Raw genomic sequence first — 23,581 nt, forward strand, 5'->3', positions numbered from 1 at the left:
AAATTAATAAAGCGTTACAAACTAAAAACTTTGTTTTTTAATTCTTACGGTACTGTATTTGATTTTGTGAATATTTGTTTAGCTTAAATCAGGGCTGTTTTAGAATGGCTGGACCTTTACTCATAAATGAGTATTTCATGTAAATTACAGCATGTTATATTTTTATTATAATTTTTTTTTGCATATTCTTAATAAGTTGCTATGCTCTTATGAAAGCAGTAAAATGTCAAACACTGATTCAAATAGACTTTTTCTTCCACCAGGTAAATATGAATTCAGGATCAGTCCTGGTAATCAATATCTCCATCTCTGTGTCTGTCATTCATAATGACATTTGGACTGATGACATTTGCTGATATGTGAAAATACGGAGAGATCAGCAGGAGATCCGAATGAACAGGTGGAGTGGATGTGAGGAGAAAACAGGGTTTTACAGCTGCCTCTAGTAAATAAGGCAGGGCAAGGTGACAATATTTTTCGTTATTGTGTGAAATGTTCATATTACGTCACCATCTCGTTTTCTCTAATATCCTAACCGTGCATGTTTCAAAGAGCATAATCCGTATTGTTGAATATGATTCAGTGCAGTATGTGAAACAAAATAAAAATCAACGTGCTGCTGGAACAAAACCCTCGTACAGTCAGTCCTCGTGAAACAACCAACTTTGGATCAAATATACATCCAGAAAGTTCCACAAAAACACAATTTGAATTCTCATGACTGAGCCAGTGTGTGAAGGCACACCCTGTTGTAGCTTCTAGGCATTTCACATTTCTCAAAATATGAATTTGAACTTAGCTTCTTCTATTTTGTTCCTTAAATGTGTACTACACTCTCAGAAGAAAAGCTACAGTAGGTTTACATTTATAGCCTTTAAAGGTACAATAGATGATTGAGAGTCCAGTTTTGGACATTCTCCAGAAGTGAATATTTGAAAGCTTACCTTATAAAACTTTTATTTTTATTATTATTGTAAAATAAAAGAAAGTTTTTTTAAAGGTCCTGGAGATTAAATGGGGCATATACAATCAAGACATTTCTAAAACTTAGAACAAAATACAGTTCCCTAATTTAAGGTACAGTATTTGCCCACCACTGTGACACTTTCTCTGACAATGTATAGAGTTGGATAGTTGTGTCTGTACTGAACATGTACAGATTATTGTCTTAAAATTGTTCTCTAAACTAGACAGTATATCTATTTGCAGTACTTCCACTATATTGGGGAATTTCAGAAGTTGATAGAGGGCTAAAAGTAAATGGGAGGCTTGTGTAGATTATGTGCAAATACTACATGGGTGGGGTCCTGGGGTCCAGTCTGCAGCACTTTCATTTACACTTTCAAAATTGTGTGATGACAAGTAAACAAATGTTTCCCTTCTGTGCGATTTTAAAAATAGTTAAATATTTTATAATACTATTTTCTAATTTTTCTTATAATACTAATCCCTACGGGTGAAGCACTCATTAGCTTATAATTTTGAAAACCCAGAATATTTCCCAGAACTGCCCTGATCACTCTGAGATCTCTGGTTTGAGATCTCAGACATGTGAATTGAACAAATGGAGAGGGTTTTTCTTTTTTAAACTTTAACGTTACAAAGTCTGTCTGAAGCAATACGGTTCTGATCAGCAGGACATCACACAGTGAATGAGACTCTGTATTTATAAACTGACAGAAATCTGGGTCAAGGCATTGAAAAGTGACCGGCGAACATCTGAACACCTGTTGCTGGTCATTGTGATGATTGGAGTGCTGCTTGTGTTCACCAAGAAACCAAGACAACTTCAGTATCCATGGTTACGGTTGCTGGTAGTGTTAAATCCTGAATTAAATTTACATGTGCTCCAGCTCCAGCACAAGAATGAGGATGAGCTGCAAAGAGAAAAGCGTCAACAGAAAAACCCTTACTAAATTTAAATAGTCTAATCTGAAAGTTTAAGTCTTTCCATCAAGTAATCATTTAATATAGTTTTATTTTTTACTGTTAAAATCTCATATTCTCACATTTACACTCCAGACAAGAGAGCTGAAACCCTCCATTGATTCAGCTTTGTTAACAACAGGTAGAAGTGGCCCAAAATCCATATCTTTCTGCAGATGTTGCATAGATGTGCTAAGTGAGTAACTGCACATGTCTGATATTTTCAGTTCAGATTTAGGTCTGTTATACTGATATCCAATATGTTTCTGATACATGGCAAAGCAACAGCCAGACAGATCCTAACAGCCTACTCTGAACTGTCAGGTCAGAAATGTGTGACTGCTACGCCAAACCAACTCAACATTCCTCAGCTTGACACTGCTGGGATTGCAGTACATTAAAAAGGCTTATTTTCATTTTTAACATGATCATATGAGTAATATAGAATATACAATTAATACTTAAAGGCAATGTCTATGATTGTGGGGAAACACTGTTCTCTGGTTTGTTTACGTTCAGAAGCTCCCAGTCTTTCAATGTTGAACACTATGTATGTATACAATTTGTATGTGGTTGACATTAAACTTGTAAGTTATTCATTGTTTGAATTATCACAGAAATGAATTTGTTACTAGAGTTGTTTCATTTTGTAGTGGCTGCGTTTACTTTCATGCAGTTAGCATTCTTCCAAATTTAGAGTTAGCAAAAGTAAGTCAATATTACCCACTTTTGGAGCAGGCAACATCATCATCTTGATTCATGATTTTCAGCATTTGGAAGTCTCACCATTGTACAGACATTGGACCATTTTGAGTATGCAAACAGACTGGTTTCATACACAAAAGTTTAAACAGAAAAAAAAAGTTTTTTGAAATTGTGAAAGTCGCCTTTAATAGGACATTTTAAAAATACTTGATTCTGAAAAAGCAGTTATTATCCACAGATCTGTATTAATGTACCCATTAAACCATCCTTCACTCTAAATGTGAACCAAGGGGTAATATTATTGGAGAAGGTCATGGGTGAGGGACTTCCTCTGCTTCACATGATTTGTTGCCTCTCAACTTGGCGAAACATATCTGTGCTGGCCAGTGCACGAGATAGAAGTACAAATATATTTTAACCAGTGTTACCAAGAAAATCATGTAGATGTTGTATTATTATGATAATTATTGTTTTATGTTATTACTTACCTAATTTAATCACTGTCTATCTAGCAGTTAGCTAGCACTTTCCCAAACACACTATGCAACCAAGCTGGGCCAACACATGCTTCCACTGAGACGTGTGAAGACAAACACCACCTCATCTCCAACAGCCACTAACACAAGGACAGCTCAGTATGCAGAAGTTAACACAAACTTCTCAATTATGTTGTTAGCAAACAGATGCCTGCCTTTACTAGCATGGTGCTGAGAGATGGGACTGGAAGCTATCGTGTTTCAGAAAGCTAAGGCATTAGATTCAAAATCTTGCAATGTTAAGGCCAAAGAACCAAGATTATTTTTCAATTGTTTCAAAAACAATTCAACCTTAAAAGTTCCAGTAGCTAAAAATTTGTTTTACTATTTTGCCCTGTCATTGGCTCAAATATTTTTATATTGTTATAAAATAAGGTAAAAATGATAGGGAGGGGAGATTTGTTATGGAAATGAATCCTCAGAGAAAAAAAAGCTTATGTTAAACGCTCCATTATATAACACCAATAAACAGAAGGCCAATCCTTCACACACAGCATTTTATTCGATGCAGTAGTAGTAAAACAACAGATTTATAGCTACGTTATGAACACTGAATGTGCCTAGGTAGATTAATTCTTTGTGACAGCTAAAACTGGATTGGGACCAAGAAACTTTGTAGCCGCAGAAATATTGATTCAGTTATTAGCCACCCTCTGCTATTTTCAAGTACACTGTCAATGTTCATCAAGACATGACATAATACAGAAAAGACATTCAATGGTGCTGTCACACGATTCAGAAACTGTAAATATCAGTATTTCAGGCGTCTCCAGATACATTCTGTAATCAAAGATCCTCAAAAAATAAAAAAATCACAAAAAGCCAAGACCCTCCATATCAAGATACAGCCTTTAAAAGATTGATTTCCAGCAAAAGGATAGATAAAAGTCCCACTCTAAAGGATTGAAGTGCATGACGTGAGTTATTTTCTGAATAATACACAATGTCCTGAATAACTTTGATTTATACACTATTATTTAATACAGTCATGAATTAATGACCAAAAGAAAAGTGACAAAACGTGCGCTAAGCTGTAGTAATTTCACATTGTCTAAGCTACTCAAAACTGTACTTTAAATTCCTTAATCCTCACAGCAGTGTAGCTTTCTTTATTATTTCACAGATCTCAGTCAAAAATACAGAACCATCTTCTACAGCAGAGAGCTAAAAGCCAGCCTGATCTTTCTGCTTACCCTCTGAAGGCCAGACACAGAAAAAGAAAAAATCAAGATCGCATTCATGAAAATCTCAATAAATTACACTAGTGGATTTTTTTTCCAGTTTTCTATAAACGTTTACAAATGCTGAGAATTTCACAGTCCCAGTTCAAGAAGCAATGACCAAGCCACTGAGGGAGAAAAAGACAGCAATAAATAAAGACAAGAAGACCTTTAGTGAGTTCAGAGGGACTGGGAAGCTTTCCCAGCTTTTCCAAGTAGCGGCAGTTGGAGAGAAATTGAGCTCAAAGCAGATCCGGCAGGATGAGGCCTGGAGGTTTGGGCTCCACGCAGTTAATCCAGAAGTTAGCACAGCTAGCGTGGTACTGGTGACCGCCGTACGTCAGCTTGAAGTTGTCCGTCTCTGAGTTGAAAGCCTGGCCACCGAGTCCAAGGCAGCAAGAGAGGAGAGAACAGAGAGAAAGAGTTTAGAGTTTTAAGTTCATAGTCCGCGAAAAAAATACATTTTTACATAGCATTTCACTCACCACATAAAGGAATCAGCAAGATCTGTTTAGTGTTTAGCCAATCTAGCTAAAGTAATTAAAACCATTGACCAGCATTGTACAAACTACACACCTAAACTATCTTGCATACTTGAAGAGGACTGTGTTCAGTTGTTAAACGTGGTTCCTTACACTGTACAGGGCTTTATGAAAAAGGCTGTATGAAAACTTGTTGAGCAGGCAGTGCTAGTGCAGCAACAATACATTTAATTTGAAACAACTGAACTTAAAGGGGACATATTATATCCCTTCTCCACAAGTTTACACCTTGGCTCCAAATACCACAGCACTCTTCCTGCCTATACAGCCCTGTTCATTTAAATGAGATTGAGCCACGGCTCAGTTAAGTGCAAGACCTCAGGGGTGAGGAGAGGAGCAGAAAATCCAGTGTTTAGCCATTTGCACTTGGTTTTCTTTCTTCTCTGTTATTATTTCCTTCATGTTTAACCAACACTCTTGCTTCTCTGTGCTCTTTATCTGTGTTCTACTCTTTAAGCTCATCTTTGTCGTATGATTTAGTTCACAGTTTGCGGGTTTGTAGGTGCTTCAGATCTGAACATGAATGTGCGTGTGCACTGAAACACTCATTTTCTCAAGATACGTTCCTTTTAATACCAATACATTACATTTATGAGGAAACCAATCAAGCTTAACACTTGTTTATCAACAGGGAGTCGGATCACAGCCTGTCATCTTATAAAGTGAACTCACAGTGTCATCTACTATTGAGGGGCAATGTATTTATACAAGTCATAATTTATAAGTTAAATAAGTTAGTTTGAATTTGGTTGCAAATCTCCACGTTTGTTCCTGGTAAAACTATTAACTATAACATTATTCACAAATTTGCAGATTAGGATATGCATATTTGTGAATCAGAGCCAGTGAAAACCATGCTTTATTTTACTGCAACAATATTTTTTTTTTATTTGTATAGCAGTGTGTGTGTTTGATAGCTGTGGTTTGTGTTTTTAAGCTGTGTAGTGTTTTTCTTTTTTATATTTACAGAATATGCTCTGTTTATTTGCTGAGTTTTGCTGCAGCTTTTTCTCAATATGAGGATGACTCGTTGGAGAAAATGAATATTTTAAGCCTTGTAGCTCCAGTATAAAACTAAACCACAAATTTTGGCAACAAACATGTCTTAAGGGGTAAACTGTAGAAAAATATTTTATACTGAACTATCATTTTAAGTTCGCTTGGCTCAATAAAGACAGGCCTCCAGTGTGAGCTTCTTTAGATGGAGATGGGAACATACTTGAAGATGTGATTAAGGCATTTCACTTGAGGACAGAACAATTCTATCTATGACGAGTGGCTAATGAGCCCCATGCTATGTTCTTCTGACAGAGTTTGTAGGGTTTATAAACTTTTGCTATTCTTCCACAGAGTCTAAACATGGAGGTGGGAAGTCAAGAAGCTTATGAAGTTTTGCGCGATATGCTGATTTTGAGCTCTCCTTTTAAAAGGCACATCTGCAGAGCTCGTGAAAAAAGATGATAGTGTGTGTGTCTGTGTGTGTGCAGGACAGATCAAGTGTTTGCATCCCTGATGAAATATGTGTTGAAGCCTGAGAGAAATGACTCATGTGTGGTGAATCATGCCCTCCCACACACACACAGAGCAAGAGAGAGTGAGAGCGAGAGAGAGATGGATTACATTTCATTTAGCCCCACTCTTCAAAAACCAAACAAATAAAAAAAAACAAAAACAAACAAACAAAAGAATATGTTGTACTCCAAACTAAACATAATAATAATAATAAAAAAAACTTGAGAATGTTTTGAGCTGCTTGTTATATTTGTTGCAATTTTTGATTGATGGGTAGCTTTAATGCAATTCACCAATAAGGTGTTTTTAAAATCTTTCAATAAGTTCCACTCGTGCTTCAGATCTGAAACATACTATAAACTATAGTATTCATTTTTTTTCTCAATTGTTAAAGAAACAACAACATATCATCGCTGTCCAATGACAAACATGAACCTCCAAAATAGTAAATTTACAGGAGAAGGGAAAAAAACCCTTAATTTTCAATGTAAAAAGATTTTATTCCAAGTCATTCTGGAGCATTTTGAAATTTTGCACACTATGTGAAGGGCAGCTGCTGTGTTCAGACAATGTAGTGAACTAAAAATCCACGTTTTTCATTGGACAGTGAAGATATAGTAAGTTGTGCCCTACTAGCATCGATATAACACCGATTCTTTCATATCTACACACTAATGGTGCTTTTCCACAGCATGGGTACGGCTCTACTCGACACGCTTGAAGATTGTCGCTTTTCCACTGACAGTGCTCTCCTACTAAATGGAAGCCGGTGACGTTAAAAAATGCAGTCTCTAACAGGAATCACTATGAACTAAAGTTAGGCCCGTTTTTGGACTGAACGCGGAACTGCACCCCAGTTCTCTCGGATCAGTTTTACTTGTTGCACGTTTGGCCATTACTGGAAATTTTCATCGGCCATCAGCCCAAGGAGCATATAAACCCCTTCAAAACACCTCGAGGTGAAGTTACGAGCTGCCTTTGTGAGTCCGATTAAAAAAATAAATGTGAAAACTGCTCTAACTTCAGAGATTTTACAAGCGGCGAATGTGTGTTGGATATGAATGAGCTCTGCATTTCGTGGTGATTGACATGTCTCTGGCCAATCAGCGCTCTGCAGGGTTTATACGTCACTGTTTATTACCTACTAGGCATGGTTGGAACACGGAGCAGGCTGGGACTGAAAACTTACCCGTTTCCAGGGACCAGGTACCAGATTTGGCCAGTGGAAAACAAAAGAGCCATGCAGGTTCCATGCAGTGGAATAGCGCCATAAAGGACACTGGCCCAAAGAGTAATGTAGCCCCTCTTTTTCACAAGGTTATGAAGAAGCAACTCTGCTAAACTAAGAATCCTATCTTCTTTCCACATTCATTTTCTTTCTTTTTCCTCCTGCATATTCATGTGTAATTTGCCCATCCATCTCTGCTCAGGCCACTAAAGTGTGAGCAGGTGGAAGAAAAATGTCAGCTGAAAGGTGGTGACCTCTGTTCACTTTGCTTAAAGGTCAATTAAATCTGATTGCAAGCTCAAATGCTACACATTTGCAGGCCATGAAAAACCATGAGTGTTACAAGAAGACTAAGGAAGAAAAATAGGGGTAATAGCCTTCTTAAACTTTTGTGGAATACCAGGAAAAAAAAGTGATATATTTACCCTTAACTTGTTGCCAGGGTCTTTTGTCAGTGCCTGGAAACAGCATACAAACTGTCAGTACTGTGTGAATGAGCTACAGACTAGATTACTGGGACTGTGAGTAACAGTGCAGCACGCAGAGAACCAAGAAGCCCAAAGTGTTAATCTCACTGTGCCATAGTCTCTAAAACTCATAGGAATGGGCAACTTGTCATCAGCTGAAAAAAAAAAAAAAAAAAAAAAAAAACAAAACAAAACAAAAAAAAGCTTTTTAAACATGAAATGTCACTTCAACTAAAATGTTGTCATTGATTTGCTTAATGTTTTTAACGTTTTAAGGTGCAAGGTGAGTTTGGGATTACAGTAAAAGTAATTTAAAAACTTTGGTGGTAACTAAATTGGTTTAATCTGTAAAATGCTTTGCCTGCATGAGTTTGGTTTGTACCTTTGTCCATTTTCTCAAAATGAAATACCAATTGCTTGTTCAAATAGCCTTATAATGGATCAAACTGCAATGGTGAACTGCATGACAGTATGACACTGCTGAACATAAAAATTAATTGTAATACAAGGCATGGCCGACTACAAGAGTGGCAGCCATCATGATTACAGCGTTTCATACAGTGTCAGAATCTACTCCTGCATGTCAGACACCAAACATGTCTCAGCTGACTGATGATTTTAGGAGAAGAGGAATAATGTCTATTCTTTGATATTTGAAAAATTCTCAACTGAAGCATCTATGAGTGAAAACTTGTGGCTGTTGCCCATTCCTGATGACACATCCTGTATGTCAGATGCAGCAGGATGGTACCATAAAGCCTCTCCTTGACCAGCAGCCAATCCTGTGCCCAGAATGAGCTTCCCGACCATGTTAAACCCCCTTGTCCTGTAAACCCACAGAGAATCTCCTTCACCCGCACTCCACTGCCCTCATCCACAGTTCTCTAACACAAGCCACACTAATCCCTTAATGTTGACGTGCTATCAAACTCCCTTCGAAAAGGGGGCTTTGATTTCATTACCCTCTGAAGCTCTGCCAGTTTTGTTCCCAAATATGTAATTAAAAATGCTAGAATCATTAATCAGAGGTTGGAAGCAGGCTGAAACGACTCTATAAATCAGCCGCTGCTTGGATGACATCAGTTGCTTGGTTAGCACCTGTGTATTGCGGCTGGGTGACGGATGGTTAGGACACATCTGCTCTTCATAGCCCGCCACCACAGCTCTTGTCTTCTAATCTTGTTCTGTATCTTCCCTGTCCAATAATTTTTGTCAGTTATTTAATTTCAGTTTGACCACCTGCCAAAAGAAATTTAGCATAGCTTAATGCACCGGGACTATTTTTCTTCTATATACTGGCTGTGGTGTTACAGTTATTAGGAGAAAGGATTGAGAGTGGCATGGAAAACAGGAATTAATGCGGAATATTCAAAGTGTTTGCAGGTATGTGGAAAACAGGTGGTACTCCCTTTGACCTTTAGTGGTGATCAATAGAAAATGTGTGGGTAAATAATTGTGAGTGAATCATGGTTAACATGCTGAAAAAAAGAAATGAAAACAATTCTGGGCAGAAAGCCTGCCAAAAGCATTAGCTGACATTTCCTGTTAACAGATAGCACTAGTTGATTAAAGCAAAAAAAATTAAGCTGTAATTTGGCAAATGTTAAACGTATAGAATATTCTATTTGCCCAAAATATAGTCAGTCAGACAAGATATGACTGGTGTCCCATGTTTGCTTGTTTTGTAGTGAAGCTACAAAGATAATATAAAATAATATAAAAATTAACTAGCAATGGAAGCTTAAAACCACTAAATAACATGGCATATACAGAATGCAGTGATTTGCAAATCTCACAGGCCAACATTTTATTCAGAATAGAACAGAGAACACATGTTGAAAGTGATATATTTTCTCTCTCCATTAACCCTTTTTCAATCTTGATGGCAGCAATACATCAAAAAAAAAATAAAAAATAACAATTAAAAAAAAGCTGGAAAAGTGGTGCTATTACAAAAAAAAAAACAAACAAAAAAACACCCTGCTAAATGAGCTATTTTCAAGCAAGTCACATGACTGGGTATTAAAGCATTTTAGAGAGGCAGAGTCTCTCAGAAGCAAAGATAAGCAGAGGTATGACAACCTGTTAAAATTCTTCAGAAATAATAAAAAAAAAAAAACTCTTCCTTGATAAAAAAAAAAATTGCAAGAGTTTGGAGATTCCACCTTCTACAATACATAAGATCATGAAACGATTCAAATAATCTAGAGAAATCCCTCTGCACATGGGACAAAGCCGATGGTCAATACTGGAACTTGTGATCTTTGGGCCCTCAGTTGGCACTGCATTAAAAACAGGAGTGATTCTATACTGGAAATCGCTGAGTGGGCTCAGGAACATTTTTGCCGGACTGTCTGCCGGGCCCGTCTAGAGGAGGCATATGCGTTTACTGACTGACACAAATGTTGAAACACACATATATGAGTAGGAACTGTGAATTAAATCGCTTTTCACAGACGCATCTCACCGATACTGATTTTCTGACGAATAAATTATATCTGCACAGCTTTTTATTTAACTTTTCACGAAAACGGACATAATCTCTGGATTATTAAATCAGAACCCCAGAGTGAGGTGTTGCTCAAAACAAATACACCAACTGCTGTAACAAATTCAGTCTTGTTTATTTTATCAGTTGGAAATGTAAGTCAGTAATAAATATCTAGTTCCAGCGAGACCCTGTTCCTTTATCAAGTGTAGATTACTTGGTTGATAAAATGTTACGGTGCTTGGTTTTAGAATGTTCAAAAACTTCAATGTTCTCTTGTTACTTTCTGGTAAACTGTAGCTTTGTATGAACAGAAAATAACAGGCTTTCTATGATCATACACACACACTCTGTCAGCAACAAGATAAATTATTTTTATTATTTAATTATTTGTTATTACTGTAAACAAATCTATTGATATGAAGCATCAAAACTTCTTGTCACCTTCCAAAGACAAGGGGATTTGGGATTTCCTGTTTTTGAAATGCCAGATGGCATGTCCGGCAAAACTAGGCTTGTCTAGTTTCTCTTTGCTCTTTTAAAATTAATAATAATAATAATAATAGTAATAGTTTTAATAATTAATAATAATATAATAATAATTTTCTTGCCATGCAATACAGCTTGCCATTCACAAATGCAAGTTAAAGCTGCATCATGCAAAGAAAAAGCCATACATAAACACAATCCAGAAACGCTGCTAACTTCTCTGGGCCAAAGCTCATTTAAAATGGAAAAATTTGCAAAATGGAAATCTGTTCTGTGGACAGAGGAAACAACATTTAACATTATTTTTTGGGAAAACACACATGCAGTGTCCTGTGGACTCAAGAGGCGAGGGACCCTCCAGCTTGTTATCAGCACACAGAGTTCAAAAGCCTGCATCTCTGATGGTATGGCATTACACGCCTATGGCGTGGGCAGTTTACACTCTCAATGCAGAGGAGTATATTGAAGTTTTAGAACAACACATGAACCCATCCAGACAACATCTCTTTTAGAGTAAGCCTTGCATATTTCATCAAGAAAATTTGAACTACATACTGCATCTATCACAACAGCAGGGCTTCCCAGATGAATCGTCCAGCTTCTGCATTAGCCACCTGCAGTTCACAAGTTTCACCAATAGAGTATTATAAAACAAAACATCCGACCAAGACCCAGGACTGCTGAGCAGCGAGAATGCTACATCAGACAAGAATAGCACAACATACCTCTCCCAGAACTCCAAAAATTTATCTCCTCACTTGCCAGATGTTTAATGACTGTTTAAAGAAAGGGGATGATGCACAATGCTAAACATGACCCTGTCCCATACTTTGGGATGTGTTGCTGATATCAAGTTTGTAAATTAGATAATATTTTTCATGAAATGGTAAAATGTCTCAACTAAGACCCTATCATTCAAAAAAATGCGACTAATGGTTGCAAATGGCAAAATAATTAATACTAATGTTTGTTGCCCCATCCCACATTTTTTGAGATGTATTGCTGCCGTTAAATTTTTAAATTAATTTTTCATAAAATATCTCAACATGTGTTCTATGTTCTATTGTGAATAAAATGTGGTTCTGTGAGATTTGCAAATCTTTACATTCTTTTTATTTACATTTACTTACATATTACTCAGCGGTACTATTTTTATTTATTTGTAACGCTACAAATACAAACAGTGGGAAACAAAGTCTTGGCTGATTCACTATATTATAAATGTTTGCCAAATTACCTGCTTCTGAAGTAGCTCTACCTTTTTTGCCACAAAGCTTCCCAGATTGCTCTCCCCACCTGACCCAAGGTGCTAAAATGACAAGTCAGTACACCAGCCTCTGAAACTTTTCTTCATAAAAAAAGCACAGCCAAGACCACCTTGAGCTGTCTGTCTGAAGGAGAGACAGCATGGTCAGTCAAGCTTTTATAGTTTAATACAAATGGCGAGGGCACTCTAGAGGTAGAGGCACAGGAGTAGAGCCGGTCATTTTGGCACTGCAGAGTCAGTGACCTGACCCCAAGTAAAACAGAGATCAATGCATCATACTCTTTTAAACAGACGTCCAAAAGTGTTCTCTTCTTTCTTCTGCAAAATGCCCAAAGCCAAAGAAAAGGTCAGTTATGCACTTGTTTATGTGAGAGCTGTGCATGTGGTGAAATAAGCTTCATGCACTTTGCCTTGCTATTATATTATGCTTGCAGGTATATAACACATTTACTGCACATAAATCAAAGAACACCCTTCATTTAATTATTTAATCAAAACAGAGCATAAATAATATGAAGTCACCTTTAGAAGAAAGTAAATCCTCTCATACACAGAACGATCACTGGATTAGGAACATCTACCAATCTAACACTCATTGTCCATTTCCTCAGCTCCACTGACCATACAGGAACACTTTGTAATTCTACAATTGCAGACTGGAGTGTACCGGTTTCTCTGCATGCTTCTTATCCCCATTTCACTCTGCTCTTCAATGACCAAGACTCCCCACAAGACCATTCAGTGTCACTGATGGACTGAGAATAGTCCAACAACCACAAATATCCAGCCAACAGTGTACTGTGTGCGTTGTCTAATAAAGTGAACAGGAAGTGGACACAGTGGGGTTTAAAAACCCCAGCAGCCGTGCTGTGTCTGATCCACCTGTTCCAGCACAATACGCAGGTACACACCACCACACCTGTATCACTGCAGCACTGAAAATGATCCACCACCCAAATCATACCTGCTCATTGGTGGTCCTGACCATTGAAGAACAGGATGAAATGGGGATGACAAAATATCCCACCACGAGAATCAGGTAGTTCTCTGTAATTGGAGAACTACAAAGTGCTCCCGTATGATCTTTTGAGCTGATAAAATGGACAGTGAGTGTGGATACAAGGTAGTTGTTCCTAACCCAGTGATCGTTCAGTGTATTACAAAGAGGAAATATCAAAGAATAATAATTAGGAACTGGGGATTCTTGGGGTAAGTGGGATTTTACCAATGTGCAATATTTCTGAGACCACAAAACTGTCGTTATCAAACAAACATCTATTATTAAGTACCATACATTATTTAGATCTGAAAAATATCCACAGGTGCTTCTGTCAATTCTTCAGTGAGCATACTACCTAGCACTAAGAGTGTGAAAGATGTACAGCTGTAAAGTATGAGTAAACTCCACAGTCTGCATGGGACTTGTTCCAGAACTTCTGCAGATGCTAAGGTAAAATTGTGTAGTATTTGCATATAACTTAGGCACATCCTCCTGTACACTTTAAATCATCTCTAGATTACTTACAATACCCAGTATAATGTAAACGCTAAGTAAATAGTTGTTGTACTGTGTTGTTTAAGTGAAGAATGCTCAAACAAATAGTGCTGGAAAGAGTCTGAGAATCTGTGAAATGGCAGGGGGTTACAGCAGGGTGCCTACACATCACCTCATTCATGTGGATGCTACATAGTGCTTAGTGATGGCAAATTTGGATGAAAAAACCCATGGATATAGAGGGCTAAGTGTGCTAAGAAAATAAACCAAAAAAAAGATTGGCCCATTGAAAAATGGGAGCTGTTATAAAAGTTTATAAAATATAAAGAAAAATAATTATATCAAATTTAGTTGTTGAGGCTAATATAATTTACTGGTAAATATATGTACTCTACTTTCTTTCAGTGAGCACTGAAAAATTGTATAACTTGGGGGCTATTCTGTTTAGAAAATTATATAAACGAAGTATGTTCTTTGACTTTTAAAACAGCACTGCAAACAACATGGTGAACGGGTCAATAAAGGAATATATGAATATTATATCTGGTTTGTTTTTTTTAATAATCGTGTGTGGTGCAGACCTTGCTGCGCGAGTCCACATTGAGCAGACACACTCCGCAAGCCAGCTCCTTCGCATTTTTAATGCCATGCCTCAGAATACAGGAGGAGAAGTCCAGAGAGCTCTCATCAGGCTGGAAAAGACAGAGAGACAGACAGGTACACATAAGCATGAATGTCTGTGCTTTACAACAAGAAATAAAAGCTTTACCATGCATTCTCCTCCACACAAAGCCCCAGCTGTCACGGAAACTAAAGCTGCTCATCAGCCCCAAGGCATATGACTGCATCAGTGCAGCCGATCAATACTCCTGCATGACTAGAAAAGGCTCAGAATAGAAAGTGACACCGTCGTCTTTTTCCACATTCACCTTCATTATGTTTCTGAGCACTTGTGGCATCAGGTGCTTTCTGACAGTGTGCGGAGACAGCTCGCAAGACTACCTTCCAACTCCCACTCAGTCTCGCCCAGAGCACGCACACACACACTGAATATTATCAGCTGGCATTTGAAAAGCAATATTCTCCCAGGAGGGAGCAGCAGACAGAGCACAAACCCATCTATTTTTTTTTTCTTGTTCTGTACAGCACAGTCTGCTACTGAGCAGAGATCTGTTTCATGAAGCGCCAAACAGCCTTAGAGAAAACCACATTATAATTTTTTTTTTTTGTAGAAAATTCTCTCTCTCTCTCTCTATATATATATATATATATGTTTTTTTTGTAAACTACGGCATTTAACAGCAGCAGCTGTCCTTCAAATTGTGTAAATGGGCCAACAGAAATGCTCCATTTACTTAGAATAACGTCTTTTTATATTGATTTCCATTGAAAGTAAAAAATATTTTTACCTTCTCCTGTAAGGTTACTCTATTTATTTATTTATTTATTTTTTGTTTTTCATTGGACAAGGATGAGATATATGTATTACATCCAAAAATATAGACATCTGCTCATATAACACTCCTGCTATCAAACATAAAACCAGAGTTTGTCCTCTCTTTGCTGCAGTATCAACTTCTACTCTTCTGCAAATCTATACAGTAGACGTTAACTAAGGAACACTAAGATGTATTATTTTTTATATTACAGCTTTAAAATCATCGTAAAGCTCTGTAATAGGGAGAATGAGCCTCTGTCATTGCTAGTCAAAAACTGCACTATGTAACTTCTGGAATTGCCACCACCCACCTCCACTTGATTTTAGGATTGTGTTGTAAAAGTGAATTACAATCTGCAACTGTAGGGGGAGACCAGGAGCAGAAATAACAAATCTTAGCTAGTGTTCCTTTAAAAAACATGTGTGAGAACTTGATGGTAATTCAGCCATAGCAGTATTAGTGAATTTAGCTACCAAATGATACTGGAGAATGCACTTTGCTTCACAGAAGCATGCTTCATGGTTTGAACCCCTCTAAATAGGTCTGTCACAGTTATTATATAATTATATAACCTGACTGCAATTATTTAAACTGCCTGCAATATTTTTCCAATTATTTGTTGGCATGATTAGGTGTTTTCGTTCACTGGGTTTAGGCAAATGCAAAGAAACACCTAAACTAAGGCATTTTGCATGTCTTGCAAAGTAGAAAGAAGTGACTTCAGTTTGCAGCTAGAACAGTTTTAAAGGAGCCATGCTAGTAAAGTCTGGGGTAGGCTTTAGACCAGTCTTCAAATCCAGACTTTGGGTCCAGGTTGAGACACACTAATTAGAGAGTGATCATGTCATGGCTTCTTGGGACAGCCTGTATGTTGGGAGTTTGTACACTATGACATAAAAGGCTCTCCATGTAGACAGCTCACTAGGTGTTGGGACAGACGCATTGTGTCACATTGGCTGGACATTGAAGACATCTGCTTTAGACTATGAACAAAAAAAAATCTAAAATAAATAAAAACAAATACATTTTAATCTCAATTGTGTGTGTGTGTGTGAAATCAACAAGTAAAATTTCTTCAATGAGGCACTTGGCTTTGGACATGATGAATGTGGCTCTTGTGCAGCTGCTCCACCATGTCCCATTCTACTGGCAATGTGTAATACCAAATGTGCAGACACAACTGAACATGGTTGACTGCATTTGACTACACAAAGTCTCCAGTAAGACACGCATCAAAAACCTTCAGGGAGAACACAGTGTGACATTTGTGTGTCATTCTGTTATAAGGACTCACAGAAAGATTCGCCAGAGACATAAAACCCATCAGATTGTTCCACACTCTGCTGATGTCTTTCAGCAATTCCTGCAGCTTCTCTGAGCAAACCGCTGTGGCCTTAATCCCCAGTTCCACACGTCTGGCCACACGGTACACCTCCACCACGCCTGAAATAACACAAATTTACTGTCAAAAAAGCACTGATTTCTATCTATGTTACAGACACAGCAAACACCAAAATGAAAGTAATCCATTATAGTTTTTCACCCAATTTCCTCCCTAATTTATTTCAATTTATTTTTATTGACAGTTCCTTCGATAACTTACACATTCCCAATCACCTAATGCTGCCGAGCAGGGTCAGTGAGATCTAGTAGATGCTGTTACTGATACATGTGAAACCAGCCATCACTGCCACTAATACAAATACAATGGAATTCACCATTCTTGAAGGAGGACGGTAGCTGCCAAGCGATTCACCCAGACACATTATGTTTTTTAGTTTTTCTTTTTTAATTTTTCATCCCTAAATGGCATCACTAGGGATTGAACAATTTATAAACCATTTGAATTAATGCTGTCAAAGTTAACACATGATTTAACTGGAAACTTTAACGTGATATCATCAAATGCACATTTAACTTATTACCAAATTTGGCTTCAATTTCTCCCATAATTCATTTCACAGAGCCTAGTGACATATTAACGGTTCAATTTGGCGATGTAAACAGTGTCCTTACTGTTGAGTTCTGAAGGTAGTTATGCTTATGTGGAAATATGGATTAAATCTCAAACTCCCACTCCTACAGTGTGTCTCTCTCTTAAACTTACACATACATGAACAAACAGCTGCTAAGAGAAGTTCAGCATGTTTTTTTTCCCCTCTCATGCCTGGCTAAATTCACACATTTATCTCTTATAAAGCTGTAGAAACTGGAATATGGAGGTGCTTTATTGTCTGAGTGGTGACATTTTGTCAATTAAAGATTGTGTCCGAGCTTCATTTTGTTTGATGTTAACTCTCTAACTGAAACATTTGCTCGGACAATTAAGAGATTCTAAGTCAAATGTCATAAAGTAAAAAAAGAAATGTTTCTTCTAAGCAGTTCATCATGCATTCCACTCTACACATTTAATCGTTTAATCTCCTTTCAAAAAACAAGGAAATACTAACATTTTAATTTGAGAATAATCATGATTAATCACCTTGTGATTAAAATTGTAATAGTACAGAGTTTTCTTCAAAGTACAGCAGCCACTCTGGCTTTACTACTGGTGCAGCTTTCTTGCCCCCAAGAGTGTCAAGTTCCTTTCTGTTGGTGACTATGCTTGTTCCTGCCTAGCACATGGCGTACTGGGGTACCGTTATACATAATGTCCATGTCCTCAGCAGCGTCCCAGGGGTAAAGACTACATTTTTGTCATTCGCTGCCTCTCAGCTGTAGTCGAAATATATGCGTTCAAACCCAGGGTAGCTGTGTGAAATGGCAGCGGGGTGGGTTCTTTATGTTCTGTGCCAAGAGTTCAGACGAGCTCTTCCATTTTCCCCCAAAAATAAAAAAAAAATGGATCATCACAGATTTGATGCTATAGAGGACTAACGTTATCAGAAGAGCAGTTTAATGAAAAATAGCCAGCAATTAAACTTATTTTCACAGGGGAGAAGGAAGAATAACTTTCCTAAAAGCCAATCCTGATGGGAATAAATCGGATAAGCACCTGTAAAGGATGACATTTCCTAGGTATCCATGAACATTTAGTCCTGAGGACAATATTCTGTGACATGGTACTTATTTAATGATAACGTTCTAATAAATTAACTGATTAAAGGAACACTAGTTAGTATTTTTACTTTAATATTACAGATACATGTAATAAAGAGAACAGAGTCTCTGTTGTTGCTACTCTGGGTTCAGCACTGCAGAGATTTCACTATGTAATGTTTGGAGGAGTGTAGTATTAGTGAATTACTCTCTGCAGCTGTCGGGGGAGCACATGAGAAAAATACATTATTCTACATATTCCTTTATGAGCTGTTTTGATTTTAAAGATTTATTTTCAGTTTATTTTTTTTATTCAAAAAGCATATATACAAAAGCTAAACAAAATGAGCACATTCAATAAATGATCAGGAATCATCACAAAATGGAATGATACAATTAACAATGAAAGTAATTAATTCCACAATGGAGTGCTTTATATCATGCATTGCAGTACTACAGTTGCTGTTAGAGAGAATATTAATGTGAGAGTGAGATAAGACATGTCTGAGAAAATCTATAAAATGATAAACTGGCACTGCAGGCTCTCCACTGTAACGAATGCCATGCGATGAAAAATGGGAAAAAATATGAGAAGAACAAAGCTGTTGTTTCTTCAGGACATGTTGAGAAATGACAAAAGAGCAGAACCATTTGCTGCGGATCAGAGACATCAGTTTAGTCTATAATCCTCCTCTGCCTAACAGTGCTCCCAGTGGAGAAAGACTGACGTCCACACAGCGTCTCCACTTTCCATAGTTGATCAAAGGTCGTAACAGTGTGTTTCAGAGAAGGTGGTACTGCTTTTACAGATATTTTCTCAGCAAAGATGGACAAGTAATCATAACTGCATTAATTAAAGCACAAATATTAGATGTCTTGCCATCACTTAGTATACACTAGATATACACTTAGTATTTCTCTATTTACAGACTAGTGGTGCTGTAGTGCTGATGGAGGCTGCTCTTGCCAGCACAGTAGAAAGAGGACCAAAGGAAAGCTCCAGTGTGAACATGTACAAATTGTCTACATATATCTATTAATACTTTCAATGTTTGCATTAAAAGTTTGCTCACATTGTCGAAAATGTGAAAAAAACGAAGCATTTTTGTTGGCCTCGTGCCTATACTGAAAGTGTAGACGATAAATTGAAAATATGCGCAAGTATATGCATTTTTTTTGCTTAGCAGTGTAAATGTTCAATTAAAGAATAATTCATGCATGGAAGTCTCCAGACTGACATTTTTGCTAGCTCGATTGCTTTCTGACTGATATAGGACATGGACTACAAGACCAATCTATACACTTTTGTGCACCTTTAGGTCACGTACAGCACCTTTTCAACCATTTAAGCTGTTCAATTTTGCCAGCCCTCAGAAATTCAGAATATAATCACCTATGAGGTCAAGCCTAGTCAATTCTCTAAGATAAATGGTAAATATTATTTGCTAGAAGGCCCCTGCAGTGCTCATTTGGTGCTGTCTGGAAGCCTGAAGCTGGGTTAGTGTGAGTTATACTGACCCAGGAACAGTTAGGTCTTTTTTCTTGCACTGAACTCAGTAAGGAGAAGCAGCCGAGTGTTAAAAGTGGAGCAGAGGGAGTGAAGCAAGGTGTGGGAGAGTGGTAATAGAGGTGGGTCTCACCTAGCAGGTACTCCATGCCCTGTGCTGACTGGATGACCTCAGTACACACAGCAGAGCTGCTGATGCCATTAAGGGTGTTGTTGGCTGTGGTGATCACCTGCAGAGTGGGGAGTGGGATCGAAGGAAAGACAGAAAGGAAAGAGAGAGAGAGAGAATGTTAAACAGTACATTTTATGTATTATAAACCATTAACAAAAAGAAAATGCTTCATATGAACATGAAAACTAACAGAAGGTGATACAAAACTAAATTTAGCAAAGATATATTAAACTCAGAAGTAACATTTAATTAAAAGAAATAACAAATGTGTTTCTAGGGAAACACAGACTATAATTCAACGCAATCTTTAAAGAGTGCTTTATGTGAATAAAAGTAATAATATATATCTTAAATGGGAACTATTATTATTACAATCCACACACAATAATACAAACAAGACCACCCAGTGTTTTTTTGTGGTCTGCCTAAATCTGAAAACATGGGCTCTGATTTTGCAATCCTACTGACATTAATGAGAGAAATATGTTTAAAGTTGATATTCCTTTATATACCATCCTCCATTACTACTGAGCAAATTCTGATTTATTAGGCCCCATTCACACGGATCCAGATATTTTTAGAAACCGAGACTTTCCTCAATCCATTTTTGAAAATATCCCTGTCCAGATGAATACAAAAAGAGTTGCATTATCACGCCATAATACCGCTTCAAGAGAGACATCAAAACACCACGAAGCATGAGAGACATTCCAAATCACTCCACACTCCCTATGTATTGCACTAATTCAGTCATGAAATTAGAGAATCTAGATCAAAATATACAATATACAGGATGGGCCATTTATATGGATACACCTAAAACTACGGATACTGGAAGCCTGCAGTGTTGCTATCAGTGTGTGAAGAGGGAGAAGAGGGTTGCATTGACAATCCAACACAATGGGCAGCATTTTGAACACATTTTATAAGTGGTTACAAACTTGTAAATAACTCATGAAAGAATAAAGTTACGTTAAAACCAAGCACATCATTGTTTTTCTTGTGAAATTCCCAATGAGTTTGATGTTTCTCATGACCCTCTTCCCATTGAAAAAAACAAAAGTTGGATCCAAAATGGCCGACTTCAAAATAGTCGCCATGGTCACCACCCATCTTGAAAAGTTTCCCCCCTCCCATATACTAATCTGCCACAAACAGGAAGTTAATATCACCAACCATTCCCATTTTATAAAGATGTATCCATATAAATGGCCTACCCTGTATAAGGAATTTGAATTTCAGCCAAAGACAGGTATGATATGTCACGTGAGAGTTTCCAAAAACTGTTTTCCTCGTCTACATGAGGACACTGACAACAGAGTTTACAAAACTCCCCAACTTGGAGAGCATTTTCGAAAACCTCCATTTTCAGTGACCTAAATCATTGTTTTTTGTGTGAACAGGAGGCGAAAATGCAGACAAAAGCACAGTTATAAAAATATCCAGATCTGTGTTGACGTCATCTTAGTTTAGGTGATGTAGTACCTGAAGTGCGCTCTCCAAACACCTTTGCCATTCATACGCATAGCGCTCGCTCTCCTGAGTAAAGGAAGAAAGAGAGAAAGAGAGACAGATAGAAAATGAATGAAAACTCAAACTAAAAAAATCAGACAGACAATCAATTCAAGTTCAGAAGTCCACAGTGCTTTTGTCGGACTTGGAAGAGAGTAGCAATGCAAGAGAGAGAGAGAGAGAGAGAGAGAGAGAAGGAAACAAAGAAAGAAAGAAAGAGCAACCCTGACCTCCACCTCTCCGGTGAGGTCCTTGTACTTGTCACGGATGACTGGCAGAGCTGGCTTCTCACTCAAGGTGTTGGAGCGGTCACGGAACAGCTGCTCAGGGGCCGGGGACGGAGTGGAGCGCACAATCTCCTTCTCCCCCAGACTGTGACTACGCTTATGGGAACCTGCACGCAGCCACACAAACACACACAAACCCAAACAGGTCTTAATAATGTAGTTTGGTGTTGATTTCCCTGCACTACATAATTAATGTATTTTGGTTAATTGATTAATGTATCGGTAGGTAGCCGTTTAACTACAGTGAAAGGCTAACTTTTATACCATTATATAACCATTATATTATTAATAATATGGCACTGCTGTTTTTTTGTCAGAATATAGAGTTAAATGCTAATAAAATTAAGCACTCTTTACTGAATATTCATGAAGTTTAAGTCCCAGTAATATCCTGCTAATAATCACAATAAAATTCCATTAGCACTTGGAATTGGCAGGGTGAGCATCCCATTTTAATTGGCAATAATTTCCTATGGAGTTTATACACTGAACAATCACTGTCCACTTTATTAGCTCCTCTGGTCCCAGGGGGGTCCTGACCATTGAAGAGTAGGGTGAAACTGGGATGAGAAAGTATGCAGAGAAACAGGTGGACAACAGTCTGTAATTGTAGAACTACAAAATGCTCCAGTATGGTCAGTGGAGCTGATAAAAGGGACAATGAGTGTAGATACAAGGTAGGTTTTCCTAATCCGAATTGTACAGCTGTTTATTATTTTTCCATGTAAGTATTTAATACATGACTCTAGCTGTTTACTCCTTTCAATAATTGAACTTTCAGCTTGAAAAACTGTTGCTGCTAATCCATCTGGGACCAGGACAGCAACTACAAATACCTAATTTGCAACGTATGATAATTATGTAGCAAAACAGCAGCCCAGTAATGGGAATATGAATAATTCATCAGACTTCATACAGTGAAGTGTGGCGCAGGCTCCCAAACATACAAACACACAAACCTTAATGCGCACGCACACACACACACACACACACACACAGAGGGTGGGCTCTACAGAGAGGAGAGAAGGACAGAGGCTAGTCCAGCAGTGTCCATCAAGACAGGTAATAACACCCCCCAGAGAGCACCACATCAGCCTCCAGCACTAATCCATTGCAGCGTGAGCCACACTCATCAGATTTACTCTCCAACAGGGGACAGGGAAAATAAAACCCTTTCATTCTAGCAAATTATATTTAGCACAAGGTGGAGGCAGAGGGTGTGAGGAGTGGGGTGCATATGAAGCAAATCAGCTTTTATCACACTGAGGAAGCCCTAATAAATTCGGTCAGAAACAAACGGGAGAACGCACAGCCTGTTAATGCTGCTTCATGAAAACTGTGTGGCTGTGTTCATCTGTCTCTGGTGGGCTTGGCGCACTCCTCAGTCACCATACTGCCATCTGTTGACAGCCAGAATCACTACAGCCATGGACCTGCTACTAGGGTGGGTCAATAGGCTGATTTATGCAAATTAATCTTACACCATCTACATGTTTTGCATATATATATATATATATATATATATATATATATATATATATATATATATATATATATATATATATATATGCAAATATTTTGAAATATCCTAAATAAATAAAATAAAACCACTTTTTACAAATAAATAGACATAAGGGCCCCAGAATACAGAGACCAGAAAAAAAAAAAAAAAGTACAGAACAGCGCGAGCTGCCAAAGTTTTGGTGACATCCATTCTTATTTAAACAAACACATCAGTAAACACAATGCA

General features: G+C 37.7%; 1 protein-coding gene across 11 annotated transcripts in view; it reads right to left on the reverse strand.

Annotated features, from left to right (window-relative positions):
• Positions 1 to 3,655: 3,655 nt before the first annotated feature.
• The window catches only part of synrg (synergin, gamma), a 68,641-nt gene continuing 48,715 nt past the window's right edge, over positions 3,656 to 23,581 (reverse strand). For 8 of the 11 annotated variants that reach the window (XM_066662486.1, XM_066662485.1, XM_066662480.1 and 5 more), the window contains 8 exons: positions 21,775 to 21,938; positions 21,518 to 21,571; positions 19,994 to 20,090; positions 16,609 to 16,757; positions 14,457 to 14,567; positions 12,660 to 12,698; positions 8,095 to 8,127; positions 3,656 to 4,761 (listed from right to left, as the gene is read on the reverse strand). In XM_066662486.1, the coding sequence (XP_066518583.1) occupies positions 4,630 to 4,761; positions 8,095 to 8,127; positions 12,660 to 12,698; positions 14,457 to 14,567; positions 16,609 to 16,757; positions 19,994 to 20,090; positions 21,518 to 21,571; positions 21,775 to 21,938 (779 nt within the window). In that variant the 3' untranslated portion in view covers positions 3,656 to 4,629. The remainder of the gene's footprint in view (positions 4,762 to 8,094; positions 8,128 to 12,659; positions 12,699 to 14,456; positions 14,568 to 16,608; positions 16,758 to 19,993; positions 20,091 to 21,517; positions 21,572 to 21,774; positions 21,939 to 23,581) is intronic. The other 3 variants (XM_066662484.1, XM_066662490.1, XM_066662482.1) reach the window with 2 other exon arrangements.

This window comes from Hoplias malabaricus, chromosome 1 (assembly GCF_029633855.1).
Source record: "Hoplias malabaricus isolate fHopMal1 chromosome 1, fHopMal1.hap1, whole genome shotgun sequence".
NCBI classification, from domain to species: domain Eukaryota; kingdom Metazoa; phylum Chordata; class Actinopteri; order Characiformes; family Erythrinidae; genus Hoplias; species Hoplias malabaricus.